This window comes from Zalophus californianus, chromosome 13 (assembly GCF_009762305.2).
Source record: "Zalophus californianus isolate mZalCal1 chromosome 13, mZalCal1.pri.v2, whole genome shotgun sequence".
NCBI classification, from domain to species: domain Eukaryota; kingdom Metazoa; phylum Chordata; class Mammalia; order Carnivora; family Otariidae; genus Zalophus; species Zalophus californianus.
In genome coordinates this window covers 51,803,659-51,822,351 of record NC_045607.1, presented here as the reverse complement: position 1 = coordinate 51,822,351, position 18,693 = coordinate 51,803,659, and the positions used below count along the sequence as shown (strand labels likewise).

Sequence of the window (18,693 nt, the reverse complement as noted above, 5' to 3'; positions counted from 1 at the left end):
AGCTCAGTTTTTCCTCTAGAACCTAGTCAGTAGCAGCCAGTAACAATCAACTCACTCTACACTGGAACTTCCTCACTCATTGTTACAAATTTATCGGGTGCATTTTTTGTCTTCCATGTTATGTCAGATGGCAGTTTGCCACTACATAACATGGGTCACCATTTTCTCAGCTCCTGGAGCATTCTTTGGCACCCACCACCCGGTCCCAAAATCAATGCCACATAATTTAGGTTTTTATTATAGCAGCATTCACCTATCGTTATCAACTTCTGTCCCTGATGGCTTTTGCTACCGTATAAACAACCACAAAATTTCAAGGACTTGCAATAATACACATTATTTTTTTGTTGATGGTTTCTGCAGATCAGCTGGAGCAAATGTGCTTCAGGCTGTAGTTCTGTTGTTTGTCTGGAACATATTGGGCTCATATGATTCCACATGTCTCGGGCCCAGGCCCAGGCCCGGGGTGAAGGAGGCAGTGACTATCTGGGCATACTCTTTTCAAAGCAGATACTGGAAATTTCCATGGGAAGAGGAGAAATACCTGTTTTAGGTTTATAACAGGCACACTTTATCTATACCTACATTCCTTTGGTCAAAGCAACTCAGATGGCCAAGCTCAACATCAGTGGAGTGGGGATCTATACTCCACCCTTGAAGGTAGAGGAGAATGGAGTAAGCATTTGCTGACTAATAATCTACCATAGTGTGATATCAAAGTATAAACCAAAAGCATTTGCTGTTTTTCAGGTACCTACTGCTCAAAATAATTAGTATACCAAAGCATCATATTTTCGGGTGGCATATCCTGCAACCCCTCATAATGACAATAGATTTTTAAAAATAACTTGAGAAAATAGCTAAAAGAATCTACCAGGAAGGAAGCAAGTTGCAGAAGAATTTAATTTGTTTTTGTAATCTTAAGAGAATTAAGAGAAAAGAAAAACACAGAAGGAAGGATAAGTGTAAACAATTGTAAATAAGCAGTGTTAAAAGTTAAAAAGTGGACAGGGAAGAAACTCCTGGGAAAGATTATAAATCACAGTGAATTTTTATAGTAAAAATAAAAGTAAGGCATTTAAAACTAAAACATTAAAAATAAATCTCCAACAAGGTGAATCATGTGCTCACACATCCAGCATAGGACAAAAATAGAACTGCCTATTTCTAACTAGGTCCTCTTGGTTCATTTCTCAAATCCTGAGATCCTTGAATGGGAGAAGAATCAAGGGGCAGAGTGGGTTCCTTGTTCCCCTCCACCACTTGGGCCTAGCTTTATTCTTTATTAAAACCTGTGAAGGTGAGAAACTAAAGTTTTCAACAGAAAACCACAGGGGGACACGGTCAACCCGTCCACCAGTGGACTTTGTACACACCCAGGAACACAAATCAGCAATCAAATTCATTTTTAAATCAGTCTTCGGCATTTATTTTATTGGAATTATTTTGCTCCTTTTAGCATTCTGTGCTCTTTGAGCAGAGAAATATTTTCTTATTTTTAAGAGTAAACATTTCACTTAGAATGGTAGCAGATATTTAAATGACTTGAACAGCTGAATTGTATTTGCATATTATTTCTATATTGCTGAAAGAGTGTTGTAAATGAATTCAGCACCATGGTGTTAGGGGACTAGAAAAAGAAACTTGGGAACCAATAGATTATTACCAAGGTAAAGGTACCTATTCCCCAGGTGGCAAATTCTACCTATTTTAGCTTTTATTATCCTTAGGATAGTGTTCTATTTATTTCATGAGTACAGAAGTTTTAATTGGATATGTCATGTTTCAAAGACAAAAGAAATGCCTAATTCACTCTAACAAACTTGTTAGTCACTGTTTATACCAAGAGATTTCTACTCTACAGAGAATAATATTGTTTTCTTTTTCCTTTGTTGATAAATCAAAGTTTTACACTGACCTACAGCAGCCAAGCATACTTTAAAGCAAAATCACCTCAGTCTAACACAGATATGTATCCTTTTAGCTTTATGTATTCTTTTTTGCCCTTCTTTTGATTCTTTAAGAAATGTTGTCTCCTAAAAATAATTCAGAAAGAAAATATTAAATTTGTCACAATAATTTATTTGATTAGAAAACATTTATTTATAAGCTTAATGTATTTAAATTTTACTAGTATTAAATGAAATTTTATTGGTTTTTTTTTTTTCCCTTTAATTTTGATACATTGCTTGTACATTTTTGCTTGGTTGAAAAGGTTTTGGTAGTCACAGGCATGGTCAGTATAGGAATTTTTGTAGAAACAATTTCACCTGTTACCTGGGTTTCTATGTGTTATAAAGTGACAGTTTTTCTGGAAATGTGATTTTTATGGTTTACTCTGCCCAGTACATGATCTTTTACCTGAAAAAAAGTGGTGGTAGGGGCTATTAAAGTTTGAATCCACCCTGATTCCGTTAGTGTTTGCTTTGTTCAGCAATCACTCTGATCCTCCTGGCAGGGAACAAGATCCAGAGAACAAAACTAGTAGTGGCCGAATAGATAAGAAGGCTGCGAATTCTGCTTTTAAGGCAAAGGGGGAATAGTCTACAAAAGAATGAATATAGGAATAAAAGTATAGCATTGTTAACCTGAAGATCTGTTGTACCTTTGAAAATCTTACACTGGAAAAAAAAAAAAAAGACACTACAAAGGTACGTAATTATGTGATTGAAAATCTTGGAAAAGGTCACCATTTAGTTCCCAGCCAAATACTCGACAGTAAAACAGACTAGATTATTCACAGTTGAGAAACTGAGAACCCTTCTCCTTAAAATGACAGGCCAATGTTTCAGCAGTATATGAGGTACCATAATACGTTATTTATTCTCTCCCAGAACAACTGTGTAGATGCGGTGAAGATGATGGGGTCAAGAGTACTCCAGAGAAGAATGGGAAAGAAATGTCGGAGCAGACATTGCAGAAGGTAGTCTAATCTTTTAAGATATTGAGCTGAGGAAGTTAAATCTGAATTTTAACATAAAGGATTATATTTTAAAACGAGGGCTCATGAACTTAAACCTTGTGTGAATCCTTAATTTAAATTCATAATTCAAAATCATTCGCTTGCCAAAATGGGTTAAAAAAAAAAATCAGTGTTAGTGAAATAAATGTGGAAACACTTGTGCTTCTGTTGACATAGATTAAAAATATCTTCAAGATGAAATGAAGAGCATGACAATGGAAATTATAAAAATTTATACTGTATGTGCTTATTAGTTATAACTTAGCAGTTTAACTTTAAAATGGGACATGATGAGACTCTTATACTTCAAAAAGCATATAGATTTGCAATATGTGAACTATTAAAATTGAGCATAGTTTTAGCTTCAGTGAAGTAAAATGGTAATATGTTTATAATTTAATAAAAATATACATGACTCATCTCATTTTAGATAGAAATTTATGCCCATATAATTTAGGATCGCTCTCCCTGTTTTAACAGAACCACTCATATAAACCCTGCAGTCACTTTACATCATGCCTATAATTAATAATAAAATTTCTTTAAAAATACTAATATCTGTCTTTATAATTTTACTTAATTCATATTTTTATATATAAATACATTCTTACCATGATCCATTAAGTTGGCTTGGTTGCATTTTAGCACTTGTTATTCTTATAAAGAAAATATTTTTTAAGGTATATCCTATGACTGGTTGTCATTTGCTACACTGGATACTTAGATAAACCTGGAAATACACAAATATATAAACAAAAATATTAATATGGCTACTTATATTTCTCACATCTGTGACTTGACTTATAGGAAATCTAGTGACTTACAACAGATGATGTGATCACTTCTACTTCTAACACTTGCCATATGTCAAGTAACAAAGGCTGTCATCTCATTACTACTGAAAAACACATATCAGGTTAACACAATAACATACAGAACAAGAAATGCTCACATTCCTTTATCTTAAGGTAAAATGAGTAATTGAAATAATACATGCATTATCAGCTGGAATGTCAAACAGTTTGCACTAGCTTATCTTCTTTGATTCAGAGCAATATTTTTGTTTGCTGGGGTTTCTATAATTTTTCTCTCTATGGCTATATATATATATATATATATATATATATATATATATATATATATACTGTCCTACTACCTACTACGTTCTTAGGGTAGAAACCCTAAAGAAATCCATTCTTTCATTCCAGCTGCCATAAATGGCTACTACCATAGTGGATCCAGAAATCCATTTTAAGTCCTGAAAAGCCAAGAGGAATTATTTGCATTGGACCATAACTAATTTGTCACTCGTCCAGTGCAGTTGGACGAGTCATGATTTAACCTTTTTTAGTTGGGTTTCCTGATTTTAAAAGGATGTATTGTAAAACTCATTCAAAATAGGTTTAAAAGATAGCAACAGCATGAAAACAGTATTTGTTTACATAGTAGAAATAAAACACATAAAATTATTTTTTTAATGGATCAGCATTTCTCACTGTTATGGCATGAATTGAATCCCCCCCCACCCAAATTTATTATGCCAAAGTCCTAATTCCCAGTATCTCAGAATGTGACTGTATTTGGAGATGAGGTCTTCAAAGAGTTCATTAAGTTAAAATGAGATTGTTGGGGTTTAAACTACCCACTCTGTGGTATTTTCTTATGGCAGCCCTAGCAGAGTATTACACTTTACAAAGTCAGGTGTTTTATTTCAATTTTGAAAGGAGTCATCTTTTCTGGTAAATTATTTAAATGATCAGTACTGGAGGAAAAGTATGCACTTGAGTTGATTTACAGACAAACCAAATGCCTTTAACAAATCCCTAGACTTTCCTTCTCAAATATATATTGAAATTTCCCATTTTCTTTCTGGAGGCTTAACATCAGTTTAACAGTAATTTTTAAGAGTATACCTTGAATGACATTTTAATATATGCTATGGGCTTTCCTTTTCTCAAGTCTTTAGAAGTAGTGTCTCTGGGGGTGCCTGGGTGGCTCAGTCGGTTGAGCATCTGCATTCAGTTCAGGTCATGATCTCAGGGTCCTGGGATTGAGCCCAGAATCCTGTTCTCTGCTCAGTGGGGAGTCTGTTTCTCCCTGTCACTCTCCCTCTGTGCTCGCTTGCTCTCTCTCTCTCCAATAAATAAATAAAATCTTAAAAGAAAAAAAGTAGTGTCTGTTTTGTTATTTGTCCTCCATTTTTAAACTTAAATGCAAATAATTTTGACCAGTTTTTATGATTAAACATGGGTTCACATTAGGCAGTTAACAGACTTAAACATTTTAAATGTAAAATGACTTTAAAAAGGCATTTTTCCAGTGGTACATAAAATTTCCATGAGTTGCACCCAAACTTAAATGGATTTTAGTCAAAAGAAAAAGATAATGCTAATTTCCAGAATTGAAATCTCATATTCAAGATGTTTGTTACATTTGTTCATAACATGTTGATTTAATGGCTAATTCAGCAGTATTTAGTGCAAGTAATTCTATTCCATCTCAAGTAATTTTATTAAGTAGCTGTTGTGATTAATAATAATAGAGACAATAATGATGATGGTGATCGTGATGATAAACTGTTTAGACCTGACTGTCTACCAGGAACTGTGGTATATGATCATATTTAATAATAATAATCTGCAAGACTGTTCCCATTTCACAAATGAGGAAACTTTAAAATAAGTTAAAATAAGTTAAATGTTTTACCAGGTTAAGGTAACTTGAGCCGGAAGTAAGATAGAGACCAGAACCAACTTTAATTTCCCCAAGACCACACTGTTTCTTAATATTTTTATATCACCACTGTCAAAATTAATTTAAAAGAAAGAGGTGTAATTGCTTATTTGCACAAAATAAATTTTAAAAAATACAGTCTATTCTACTTACTCCATCATGGAATCTAACATGCAAAAATATTTTAAAATATATATATGAAAAGTATACTATTGTTTGCAGTGATTAAAACCACTAAGAAACTGAGGAGATTGTAAAAAAGTGATATTCCTTATTTTGTAGTATTTTTTACTAAATAGAAAATAAAATTTGGCATAGAATGATTTTGAAAAAGTAAACGGTTTTCAGTCAGAGTTCATGTGTTCTTGAACACTGTATTTTTTGTCACATTATCCAGCTCTTCAATAAAGTATTTGCACTGTAGAGGAACAATAGAATTTCTCTTGCAAAAATACACAGAGGTCTGCAATAATCTGGTACAAACTCTTTCATATACCTCTATTCCAGGTCAAGAGTGAGCCCTATAAAGACATAGGTCTAACAGTAGGTGACTATATCATACTATGGAATCGCACATTTAAATTAGATGAGATTCTTAATATTTTTGTTGGGAAATATCCATGTCCTGAAACAGGATAACTGATTGGTGAAGTCTACTGAATTAAATGCAGGAGGTTGACCTCACAAGAAGAATAGAGGGTGCAGAAGGTTAGGTAAATCAGAAATGACTGAAAATTATGTTTGGGAAACAACTTAGATATTCACCACCATAACTAAGTCCAGTCAACTGGAAAGCAATAAGAATATGCGTAAGTTTCATCTTGTAGATTTCTGGAATATTTTAAGTTATTGGTTGTCAATACATCAAGTATGTTTCTCCTTTGAAGAATTGTTTTAAAAGTAAAAATGAGTCCATAAAGTGTTCCAGTCATTTAGGTTTCTTGCTTGACCCCAGTTCTTTGTTCATTTCCATGTGTACCGGGGTAACTCTTCCCCATATGGCTTGTAGAATAGTGTGAGGGGCACAGAATCTTGAATTTGAATCCCATTTCAAAGCAGGAAATGTTTACCTCTCTGCATTATTTAAGTTTTCAGAGCCTCTGTTTCCTCCTCTGGGAAGATAATTATTGGCTCTACTTCCTTCACATGGTTTTGAGATGATCAGAAGAGATCATGTTTATGAAACCATCTTGTAAATTGTAAACTGTACTTTCCAAACAATGGTGATTATTTATTTTTCAAGATTTCAATTGAAATTAACTCCTTCTTGAAATTTTCATACTCATGGCTTAGAATTAATTGCTCTGTCCTTTTTGCCCAGCCTTATGGCACTTAGATCCTATCCTTTATCAGATTTATTTATGCAAGTGCCTTTCTTTCCAAATAGTTTTTGAAATTTCTTAAGGTCAGAAATTGTGTGTTTTCATTTCTATGTCCTGCAATGTGGACAATGTTTATTGAATTAAATGAACACAATTTTGGAATAATTATAATTTTAAGCTGTTAGAGTTTTTTTCAGTAAATGTTTATTGTATAAACTAAGGACCTCATGATTACTAAAGTTACACTTTTCTAATTTAGAATAAAGCAGCTTTGGTAGAGTATATTTTATATAGGTAATCATTTTTTCATATGATAGTTCGATGTTGAAGAAAATTGTTATTTTATTAATGAAGTTTCTCTGTGTATCTGTTTTTAGACTTTTTGTATAAATTGCTTTTCTCTGAAAATATTTTTCACAATAAATAGACTCTATAGCCAAAGCACTTATCTCAGAAAACTCTGCAAAGTTTATTAGCATACTTAGTTCTGTATCACTTTGTGTAGAATTTTAACTTCTTTTACCATCTGTCCTTTATTCAACAGATGTATTATTGCATTTTATAATGTATTTATCTACACCACCATAGAATTATTTAGAAATTAAGTACTTTAGATTTATTTTGTCCTTGTGCTACGTGTGACTTTACTTTCATAAAGGAGAAGTGATAAAAAAATATACAGCAGATTATGGGACTTTTAAAAAGAATAAATTAAACTCTTCTGTTTAGGTCATTGAATTGGAAGATCGGCTAAAATCTTTTGAGAAAGGGTCAAGAAAAATAAAAGAAGGGAATAAAAAATTAATGAAAGAAAATGACTTCCTGAAATCCCTCTTAAAACAGCAACAAGAAGATTCAGAGGGCAGAGAAAAAGAGCTAGAACAGCTACAAAGGGGGAGCAAAGAAGTAGAGAGAGATAAAGCTGAACTTCAGGTAAAAATCAGTGAGCTGGAGAGAGAAGTCACTTCCCTAAGGAGACAAGTGGCAGAAGCTAATGGGTTGAGAAATGAAAATGAAGAACAGATGAATTCAGTGGAGAAATCGCAGCATTCTGCAGACAAAGCTAAACCTGAGATGGCCATTACGGAAGTAAGAGCTGGACAATACGATTGTAAGACAACCACGACCAAGGTTAAATTTAAAGCCGCAAAGAAAAAGTGCTCTGTGGGTCGTTACCACACTGTTCTCAATCATTCCATCAAGGTTATGAGCAATGTGTTTGAGAACCTCAGCAAGGACGGCTGGGAGGATGTGAGTGAAAGCAGGTAAGGCTCTCATTAACTTAGCTCTGTGGTGGGGACACTGTGCATATGTAAAGCACCAGCAAATAGAGATTGAATTTCAACTACTGTCGATTTGGTATTCAGAAAAAATACTGTCAGATCCTTTGAAATATCTTGGGAGGTCTTGTTCTGAGCTTATTGACTGAAATTTGCATGCAAAATTAGCCACAACTGCATGAGTATTTGAATAGGTGCCAGGAAACCCAAAAGAAGGCAATGCTTGATTTCTTCCAGTGATGCTATTTTCATGCAGTCATGAGGCTTGAAATTGACAGTTTGGCAGGTTGATTTAATTTGCTGGCCCTTTGCATATTCACCACTGACAGCTAAGGATTCCCAGGCAAGCCTACTAAGTCGGTTTAGTTATCTTGTGACATGCCAACCTGGGAGGAGAAACATTTTTCCCCCTTAATTTAGTTAGATAAATTTTGAATGACCCATTTCAGCTTGTTACCAGATGTCTACAAGCTGTTTAACATCCTTTAAATTAAGAACCATCTTCACTAATTATTTCGTGTATGTATTTATGCAAAGTCATTGTACTAACTTTAATTGAATGGTGGTTAAAAATTAGTTCTTTAAAGTTAAAGCTCTATAAATTCCTAGTCCTAAGTTATATAACGCCTAGTGGATAGCAGCAGGAAAATACTAAAAATCTATAATATTTCTTTTCCTTACCCTTGGCTATACGTTCGTATACATACTTGAAGCATATCAGTAAAACCACCAAGGCAAATGGATAGTAGAACACGTCTTTTTATTCCCAGGTAATAGGGAAGTTCAGTGTTGCCAGAATTGCTAACAAATTGAACAGCTTTCCATAATTCTGTCTTGTTTTGTAATGGCATGTATTTTCTTTTATTTTTCCAAGTTCTTTTTTTTTTTTTTTTTAAATCCCCAAAAGAGATCTGTTTTAGATTTGGGATGTCCCTGGATGGTGTAGGGGTGGAAGAGTTTTCCTGTCTTTCCTTCGAGGTTCCTTGGCTGGTCTAATAATGAAATTGATATAAGACAGATTAACAGGAGGAAAACAAGTTTAATAACATGCATCCCTCCTGTCTACATAGGAGAGACCCAAGAAAACTGAGTAACAATCCCAAATGGCCAAAACCATTACCTTAAATAATCATCTTCAGCTAAAGACAAAAGAAGATGGGGACAGTTATGGGAGGTTATCAGGAAAAGTGCAGTAAATAAGGGGGAAGATTGTTATGCAGATTTAAGTCATTGTCTTCTTCATTTACAAGAATTTTTAGAGACTTAGAGTCATCCATTTCTTCCTGGTACAAGAAGGGCGTGACACTCACAAATGGAGATTTTTCCTTATACATGTCTCTTACAAAAAGGTAACTTCTTGATTTTCAGAACTTGTCCTATGTTTGCAGTTTCTTAAAAATAATTCTTATGCCAAAGAGACATATTTTGGGGTGGCAAATTCTGTTCCCCTGTAATCCCACCTTTGAAACTTTCCCAAGAAGTTTCACAGTCCAGAAGCTAAGCTGATAGATTGCTCTGGATCTCAAGGATCCAGTCTCCGTCCTGAGGATAGGTCAGTTTAGTTAAACAGTTGTGTGTTATTTCGGGAGGTGGATCTTGCAGGTGGGCTCCCAAAACTAGACCTATTTTGTTGAGAAATCAGGCATTTAAAAAGGCATTCCTATGGAAGCAAAATGAAAACAAAGGTTAATGATTAGAGCTGATTATAAACCTAGTCTGAGTCCTAAGGGCAGCCAATAGAAAGAAGACATTTCTAGAGGGAGGGGCAGAAGCATCTTTTGCAGTTTGAATGTGTCTGATGATGTCATTGGTTGTGTAGGTAAACTTTCTGAGTGGCCCACACAGCAACAGGCATGCAGATTATCTAAACATGAGCTGTTGTGGTGGTTTCTCTGATGTTTATATCAAGTGACCTAGCTTCAGTTTGCAGGACTTCTGGAGAAGAGGCAGCTTTAGATCTCAGTGATTCCAAGTCAAAAGTATAAACTTAGTTTGGAGAGTCATAGCCAGATATTTGAGGAAACCAGAAGAATTCAGGATTCAATACAGTTAATAGACAAACAACAAACCCTCAAGGCAATTAATCAGAACTAGAATCTAATATCCACAAAGGTGTGTTACTGAAACATCATTATTCTTTTACAAAGCACCCTAATTTCCACTAAAGATAGCCAAATTAAGACTAACTTGTTTGTAAAATAAACCTAATTTCAATAAACTTGGCCTGATTATTTACGTAAGTCCAGCAAAGAATAATGGTTGACCATATAGGCTCTTCTTAAATCTGTTTTACTGGAATTTTTCATAAGGAGTTTCAGATTAAACTTTTTAAAGCCTCTCAAGACCAAGATGCCAGTCCAAGGATTTGCCCCCAGACTTGCCTGCAATAGCTATAGACTTGGGTAAATTTCTCTATTCTTGAGGTCCCCAAAATGTCCTAAGTTTTCTTCACCTGCCAAGAAGTGACCTTCCTTACCAGGTAAGGTTGCTGGGAGCCCTGTGAGCAGGGTACCAGACTGTTTCCCAAGAAGTTTTATTGGCTCCATAAAGTCATCTTAGTTCCTGAAGGCTGTCTGGTCATATCTGAGTCTGTGCATGCTTCTCTCAAATAGGACATTCCACTCAAAACCTTGGTAATATACCCAGTGTTTCCAATTCTGTCATGTTATAAGAGAACAGATTCTTGTTGAATTTATGCAAAAAAAAAAAAGATTTCCATGAAAATATAAGAATGTTTACTAAGAGTTTCCAAATTCTGGAGGGATCACTTAGGGAGAAAAAGATAAATGTTTCCATTTGTTTACAAAAGGTGCAGTTTACAAATTGTTGTAAGTCATTGTTAGCTTAAGAAAAGAAGTTTTCTTTCTTTTTTTTTTTTAATTTTATTTTGTTATGTTAGTCACCATACAGTACATCATTAGTTTTTGATGTGGTGATCCACGATTCATTGTTTTCGTATAACACCCAGTGATCCATGAAGTACGTACCCTCCTTAATACCCATCACCGGGCTAACCCATCCTCCCACCCCCGTCCCCTCTAGAACCCTCAGTTTGTTTCTCAGAGTCCGTCGTCTCTCATGTTTCGTCTCCCCCTCCAATTTACCCCCCTTCATTTTTCCCTTCCTTCTCCTAATGTCCTCCATGCTATTCCATATGTTCCATAAATAAGTGAAACCATATGATAATTGACTTTCTCTGCTTGACTTATTTCACTTAGCATAATCTCCTCCAGTCCCATCCATGTTGATGTAAAAGTTGGGTATAAGAGAAGTTTCTTAAATCTAGAAGAACAAAACATTAAAAATATTAATGATAAAACAGAGTCCAAAAACTATAATCATTCTCATGAGTTCTTTAAGTCCCATGTTATTAATTTTTGTTCTGCTTGAATCCAGTTTCTTTGTTAGTTCTGGAAACTCTTAGCCAGTTCAGTTTTATGATCTTAATGTTATCAGAAACTATTTTAGAATATTTTCCATGAATCTTCTTGGAGATCAAGCATTTTCCAAACATTTTTGCAAAAGTTTCAGAGTAGGGGTGCCTGGGTGGCTCAGTCGGTTATGCGTTCAACTCTTGATTTCAGCTCAGGTCATGATCTCAGGGTCATAACATCAGGCTCCTTGCTGGGCATGGAGCCTCCCTTAAGATTCTCTCTCCCTCTTCCTCTGCCCCTTCCCCCTTCACAAGCTTGTGGTCTCTCTAAAAAAAAACAAAAAAAAACACAAAAAATCTATTAAAATTTCAAAGTAAAACAAAAACTGTGTAAAATGACAGAGTTAAAAATGGCCATGATTAAAGATCTAGTGAGAGTTCATTACAATGCAATTGACAAGGAAATTTGGTTATTTCTGTGATATACATACTTCAAGATAATAACTGGAATTTAAGTGATAACATTATACCAGGACAAATCAGATTTTAAGAAATTTCATGCAAATTCCAGAACACTTAAATTAATACATGTATCTACAAAAATGTAATCAAATAGGTTTGGCATCACTTTTTTGACCACATTTCTCATGTAACTTAATGAATTAAATCAACCTAATTAGGTTAATAACTCTTTTGAGATGTTCCAGGGATCCTCTGTAATATCTCAGAATTTCTTCCAGGTCAAAAAGGCTTCATTTAGAATTTGATTTTGGGAAGTTTGTAAAAAATAGCGAAAGGTTTTGGACACTTGACTAAATAGGATCATAGTTCACTGTGAGATAATACTTAGTTATCCACTTAACCAACGTTACAAAGACTTCACAGGCAAATACAGAAGTTTACACAGTGCTCAGCAAAACGTAGCCGTTTTTATATCGAAAAGACTAAGTTTAGTTAAGTAATCAAAAACCCGATTATAAAAATAATGAAGCACAGGGGATTATTTTGATAAAAAAACACAAAATCTTAGCTTTCAGGGTAGATTAGTTTAAAAGGTAAAGAAGAACCTGTCATAGTCTCTTATCAAGAATACACCAATAGTCAAGAAAATGTTGTCCTTTTACCAGACACAAAATCAAACTATAAAGTTGTAGCAGCTTACTTTTGATATTAAAATTCACTCAATGAAATTAATTCAAATCTTAGCCAGTCCTGACCATACATTAAGTTCCTTTCTGAAGATTCCTCTCCACAAACTTTCTACAAGTTTCTGATTTTGTCCTGTTTTTTCCTCTTTCCCGTTTTTAATTAACCAGTTTTACTTTGGGACATATTTACTTTCTTTTCCTTCAACAAAATGCATTTCTATTTTACTGAAAACACATATCCTACTTTTCTTGCATTCAGAGATGATTTTCTTATTATTTCTAGTAGTTTTAGTTACATTTACTAATTAGAATTCTTAACCCTTAGAAACCTTAATTTCTAGTGGAAACTAAGTAAGCAGTTGTGAACTGTGTGTTATACCAGGATTCTTTAGATTGCCAAATTTTATAAATATATTCCATAATTTCTAGAAACATATGCTCCCCTCTTTTAAAAATAGTGCAGTCTTTCAGTATGGTACAAGACATGTTTACTAACAGATCCAAATAATTCTTTAATTCCTGTGTAATATGAAGCTGAAAGTAGATAAACCTATGTTCAGTAGTTATTTTATCTTAATTTGGAAATGATCTAGATATTCAGTGAGTTCCCCACCACTGAATTTAACTTAGCAAAACTTTAAAGTTTCAACTTACCAAAGGTATTTGGGAAACTACTTTTTAAGTATACATACTATAAAATATAATTTCTGTTAAAAAGTTTACCTAAAAGCTCTTACCCCACTAACAGCTGTCTGAATCACTCATTTCCAACAATTACGTTTAGACTATCCATGAAAACTTCATGAGACATTAGACACAGCCAGCCATCATCCCAAGTTATTTTTCTTGCTGACAAATTTTGTAAGAGGTACAACATGAAGTTATTTGACTAGTAAATCCAGGCTGAATAAAAATTGTATATCTGCATTATAGTCAATGTTGATAATTGTAATATATTAGAGTTTTAATTAAACCAATGAACTTAAACTAGTTTTTATTTACCAAAGATTATCCCAGGTCATGTGAACTTGAAAAACATTTGGGTCCATTTTTGTTACATTGCTGAGAATTCAGTTTATGTATATGTTTAATTTTCTTTATGTCAGTTAAGTAGAGTTCTTTCACAAATTAATTTTGGTAATACCATCTGGAGGCAGAAAAATATCACATATCTACAACCTACATATACAGACATACAGAGACCTTAAACTTTTAGCTGTGGGACAGGTATGATAATGTAGAATTTACTAGTAAAAGAACAGCGGGAATGAGTTAAGTTTATCTGTTCAGATGGCTAAAGCTTTTTGTTTCTTTGTTTTTACTAATATTTGTGGAGAAGACATGTGGTTTTTCATTTGCCTAAATTTCAAGTGAGCTTTCCCCCTTTTGTTCTCCTTATGAGAAGAATTACCTCCTTGAAGTCTGTAAAACATTTACATCTCAAAAGCACAGGGAAGGAACGCAAGTTCCTCCAAGAAGAACTTTGGTTTCCTAAGGCCAATATTTACAAGCCTTTTGATTTCTTAAGGAAGGTTTAGGGAATAGTAAAAAGGATTGGTGGACCTTGAATTGTTTCTGGAGCCACACCTATGGTCCTTTGAAGACTAGATGTGTAAAGCAAGAATGGCTGTTTTCAGTTCCTCCGAGAATTGGTTTGTTGCTAAATGATATCAGAGAATTGTCACAACCATCCAACTATGTTGAATGTTTTTCTTTCCCTTTGGGTACATTTAGCTTAGGAGAAGCCCTAAAAAACAAAAAACGAAAAACAAAAAAACCCAAAAACAAAACAAAAATCCTACCAGGCACTACTACATACCAGCTTTGTTCACAAATTTAGTCAGACTGGTAGCTTTCCATCTAATTTTCTGCCTTTTTAATCTATCCACTAATCTCAGGAGGTAATCCCCTTACAAAAACTTTTGAGGATCCTTCCTTAGTTTAAGAAATTCTTTAACTATTGCCCTTAGTTCATCCTTTGACCAAGGAGTGAAAGATAGCTGAGGAGCATTGCCCCCAGTCTCAAGTGGTTATTTTAAAAGGTAATAATCTCTTCAGACTGGAAAGGCAATTCAGACAGAGATTTAGTAAAATGTGGGCATTCAGGTAAAGAATGATAGAGGGGAGCAATAGGAGTCATGTCAGCCTTAATAACTTTTGTTTTAGGTACCCCTTGGATCTTTAGTTTTTCATTTGCCCAATTTTCCGAATATCCACCCCTCTTTTCTTTTTTGATGAGAAACTTCTCCCCAAAGTTTGCATTTTAAAGAATGTTTCTTAGGTCCTACAAAAGATGGGGGCAAGAAAACATATCACAAAGGCATAGAAAAAATAAGTTTTCTTCAAGATGGAGTTTTGGAGGCATATTTGCCTATTATTAGAGGTCCGGGGTAATTTAAATTTTTCCTTTTTTTCTTAAGTGCAGGACAATTCTGTTTCCAGTGTCCTGATATCTACAAGCAGTTTGAGATTGAATAGGTGAGGTCTGAGGATTGGTAAAGATGGGTGAGCTTTAAATTGCTTTTAGAACCACATTTAAGGTTTTGTAGAGATTTGCAGAGAGGTGGGGAGGTTTAAACAAGGGTCCCAGAAATCCAAAAGATCTTCTGAAGGGTCAGGGACAGGGAGTTGGAGATAAGTGGGTGTGGAAGAGGGTAGAATTTACATTAGATATGGATCCTAATTTTTCTTCTGAATATAATTTCTATTCTTTCATACTGTCAAAGGAGTCCTTAGGACTAGCTGTTATACTTCTTTGTGTCATTCTCAAACTTATTTGCCTCTGTTAGAATTACCCTGATTTTATAAAAATTTCAAAGCTCAGACTGTGGGATCTCCCGATTGGATGGAGGCCACCATGTGGAGCCAGTGACACTAGTGGTGAAAGAATTCACCTGAGAGAAATTTATTGGGTACATCACGAGGGAGCTGCGGACAGGACTGCGGAGGAGAGACTGTCTGGCAGGAGGCAGTCGGTGGGGGGCTGTAGTTAAAGGGGAAGGTGAGGAAGTATGGGAACATACGGAATTTAACATTTTTGATACTGTGTCTGGGTGTAAGTCATCCATTGGTCAGCTAGGGCTTATATGGATATTTTGAGGTGGGTCGCCTAATAGGCCTGTTTGTATTCAGCCAGGGGGTCATAATGGGCCCTTCTACCTTACTCAGCTTTCCATTGTTCGAGTTGGGTGCCTAAAAGTGGCCTTACACAGACCACACCCCAGAACAATTAAATCAAAACTTATGTGGTGGGATACAAGTTTCACTATTTTTTGAAGCTCTTCAACTGATTCCAGTATGTAGACTAGTTTGGGAACCACTGTTTTAAATGATCATTGGGTCAAGCCCCTTGTCTTCAGGCAGGTAATAAAAACTTAAAAACCGGGCACCTGGGTGGCTCAGGCAGTTAAGTGTCTGCCTTCGGCTCAGGTTATGATCCCGGGGTCCTGGGATCAAGTCCTGCATCTGGCTCCCTGCTCAGCTGGGAGTGTGCTTCTTCCTCTCCCTCTGCCTGCCACCCCCCCCCACTTGTGCTCTCTCTCTCTCTCTCTCTCTCTCTCTCTCTCTCTGCAAATAAATAAAATTAAAACAAACAAACAACAACAACTTAAATACAAATTGATGAAGGTGAAGAAGAAGGACCAAATCTGCATTTCCATTTCTTTTTTCCTTCTAAGGTTTTCTTCCTTGTTCTCAAAACCCATTAGAGATAAAATCCTCCTCAGCTTAAAACCCACTAAGTATTTATCTATGTCTTCAAGGAAATTCTAGTTTCAGCTACTAATTATATCTCAGCCAGTGATACTACCACACTCTTCATAATAGAAGTGGTGGCGTTTACTGATGTGTGAGTATGTATATATGAATAAATACATGAAAGCTGAGTAACACAGTCAGTTCTAATTTCATCATATTAGTGCATGTGCAGATGGTCACATATTTTGGGAGATGTATCACAGTATCTCTTAAAACATAAGATTGTCATTTAAGTTGCTTAGCGGTAAAACTCGATTTTACACTGTGAGGATTAAGTGTTACATTTCCTGCCTGACAGAACATGCTCAGGACTCACTCAGCTGCAAAAAATTCTCAAACAATTAGAAATCCCACAGTGGAGCTTCAGGATTTTACAACATTCTATTTCTTTTAGCTTTTCACAGTCTGAAATATAAGAAAATTTACTTGAATACTGAGAAAAATAGAACTTTGTCCTTTATATGTATGTATATAAAATACTATATTATATAATTATCTGCTTATTAATATTTATATACTTATGAATGTTTATTTCTCATAGTTAAACAGCATTATAAAAACATGCTGTCAAATGACAAAAATAATACAGTTTAGTAACAAGTTTGAAGTCCTTTATTCAAGGGAAAACAGTCCATGGACTGGGGGAGTACAGTGCCTAGCAAGCTGTGGCACACTCTTCCTAAGGATTTTGGGCAAGAGGGAGTTTTATAGAAGTAGCACAGGGGCGCCTGCGTGGCTCAGTTGGTTAAGCGTCTGCCTTCAGCTCAGGTCATGATCCTGGAGTCCTGGGATCTAGTCCCATGTCAGGCTCCCTGCTTAGTGGGGAGCCTGCTTCTCCCTCAAATAAATAAATAAAATGATTTTAAAGAAGAAGCAGCAGCAGCAGCAGAAAACAGGGCATGGTTAGCTAGGAGGTCGGCGATTTTTTGGTAAGGCCGATATGTCCTGTTCTCTAGGGTAAGGTGAGTTAGCTAAAGCTGTGTTGGAGGATTGTGATTGGTGTGTATTAGGCTTCCTTGATGGTGAGGTATTTACCATAAGGGCAGCAGACTTAATTCAGATTTCTGATATGGGCCAGGCCACTGGCGCAGCCTGCATTCTGTGGGTCCTGATATATAAATAACTTTTATCAGTGCCCATTCAGTGATGGGTGATCATCAGGAAGAGTTGTTAATACCTTGAAAAAGAAGAGCAGAATTTCAGCAAAGCATGTTTATCAAATCTGTGAATAACATGACATTGAAAGGTACAGAAAATACTTCACAAAACTGAATAAAAATCCCCAAAGATGGCAGTAGATTGGGAAGATAGAGTTATGCAGAAGACTACAGGGTGCGTTACTTAGCTGGAAAATGCCAATTGCTCAACGATACAATGGGAAAAATATAGGACTTTGCAAGAGTATACATAAAAATATTGTAGGAGGTTTTAATTAAATCTCGTATGAGTCTACAGTACAATATACGTGTCAGAAAAGCTTGCATTATTTTAGTCTGCATCTACCAGGAGTTCAACTAAGCAATTCACATAGTATACTTGGAATATGAAATTGAATTCTGGACATAATGCTCCATGAAGTTAAGGTGGAGCATATTCAAGAGTGACCAGGGTAGAAAAGCATCTCAAAAACACACATAATAGGAATATTTGAATAAGCGAGGGATGTTTTTCTTGAGATGTTTCAAGCATCAAATGATCATATCCAAATAGTTAAGAGATCATCCATATGGAAAAGGGATTGGACTTATTTGTATGTTCTACTCAACCTCAACACTTTTATTTTCCTTCCATTAGCACCAACTGTTAACATAATATAGATTTTTCTTATTTTTCTTGTTATCTGAACCCACCACATTAGGATGACAGCTACATAAGGGCAGGGATTTTTATCTCCTTTATTCACTTACTACTTTGTCCTTTGTGCATGGAAAAGTGCCTGGCATATAATTGGTACTTACCAGGCATTTTATTGAATGATGAATGGACATAAGAGATGGAACCGGGATCAGTGGGTGAAAGCCTCAGAGACTCAGGGATTCACTCCCGAGACTAAGGGAAAACTTTTCTGTTGGAAATATTAAAACTTTCTGCCCTGGCTCAGAAAGTCATAAGTGCTCTA

At 35.2% G+C, this 18,693-nt stretch overlaps 1 protein-coding gene across 5 annotated transcripts in view; it reads left to right on the top strand.

Moving 5' to 3' along the window:
- The window catches only part of CNTLN (centlein), a 297,557-nt gene that overhangs the window by 207,129 nt on the left and 71,735 nt on the right, over positions 1-18,693 (top strand). For all 5 annotated transcript variants that reach the window (XM_027616502.2, XM_027616503.2, XM_027616501.2 and 2 more), the window contains exons 14-15: positions 2,835-2,923; positions 7,747-8,282. In XM_027616502.2, coding sequence (XP_027472303.2) covers positions 2,835-2,923; positions 7,747-8,282 — 625 coding nt within the window. The remainder of the gene's footprint in view (positions 1-2,834; positions 2,924-7,746; positions 8,283-18,693) is intronic.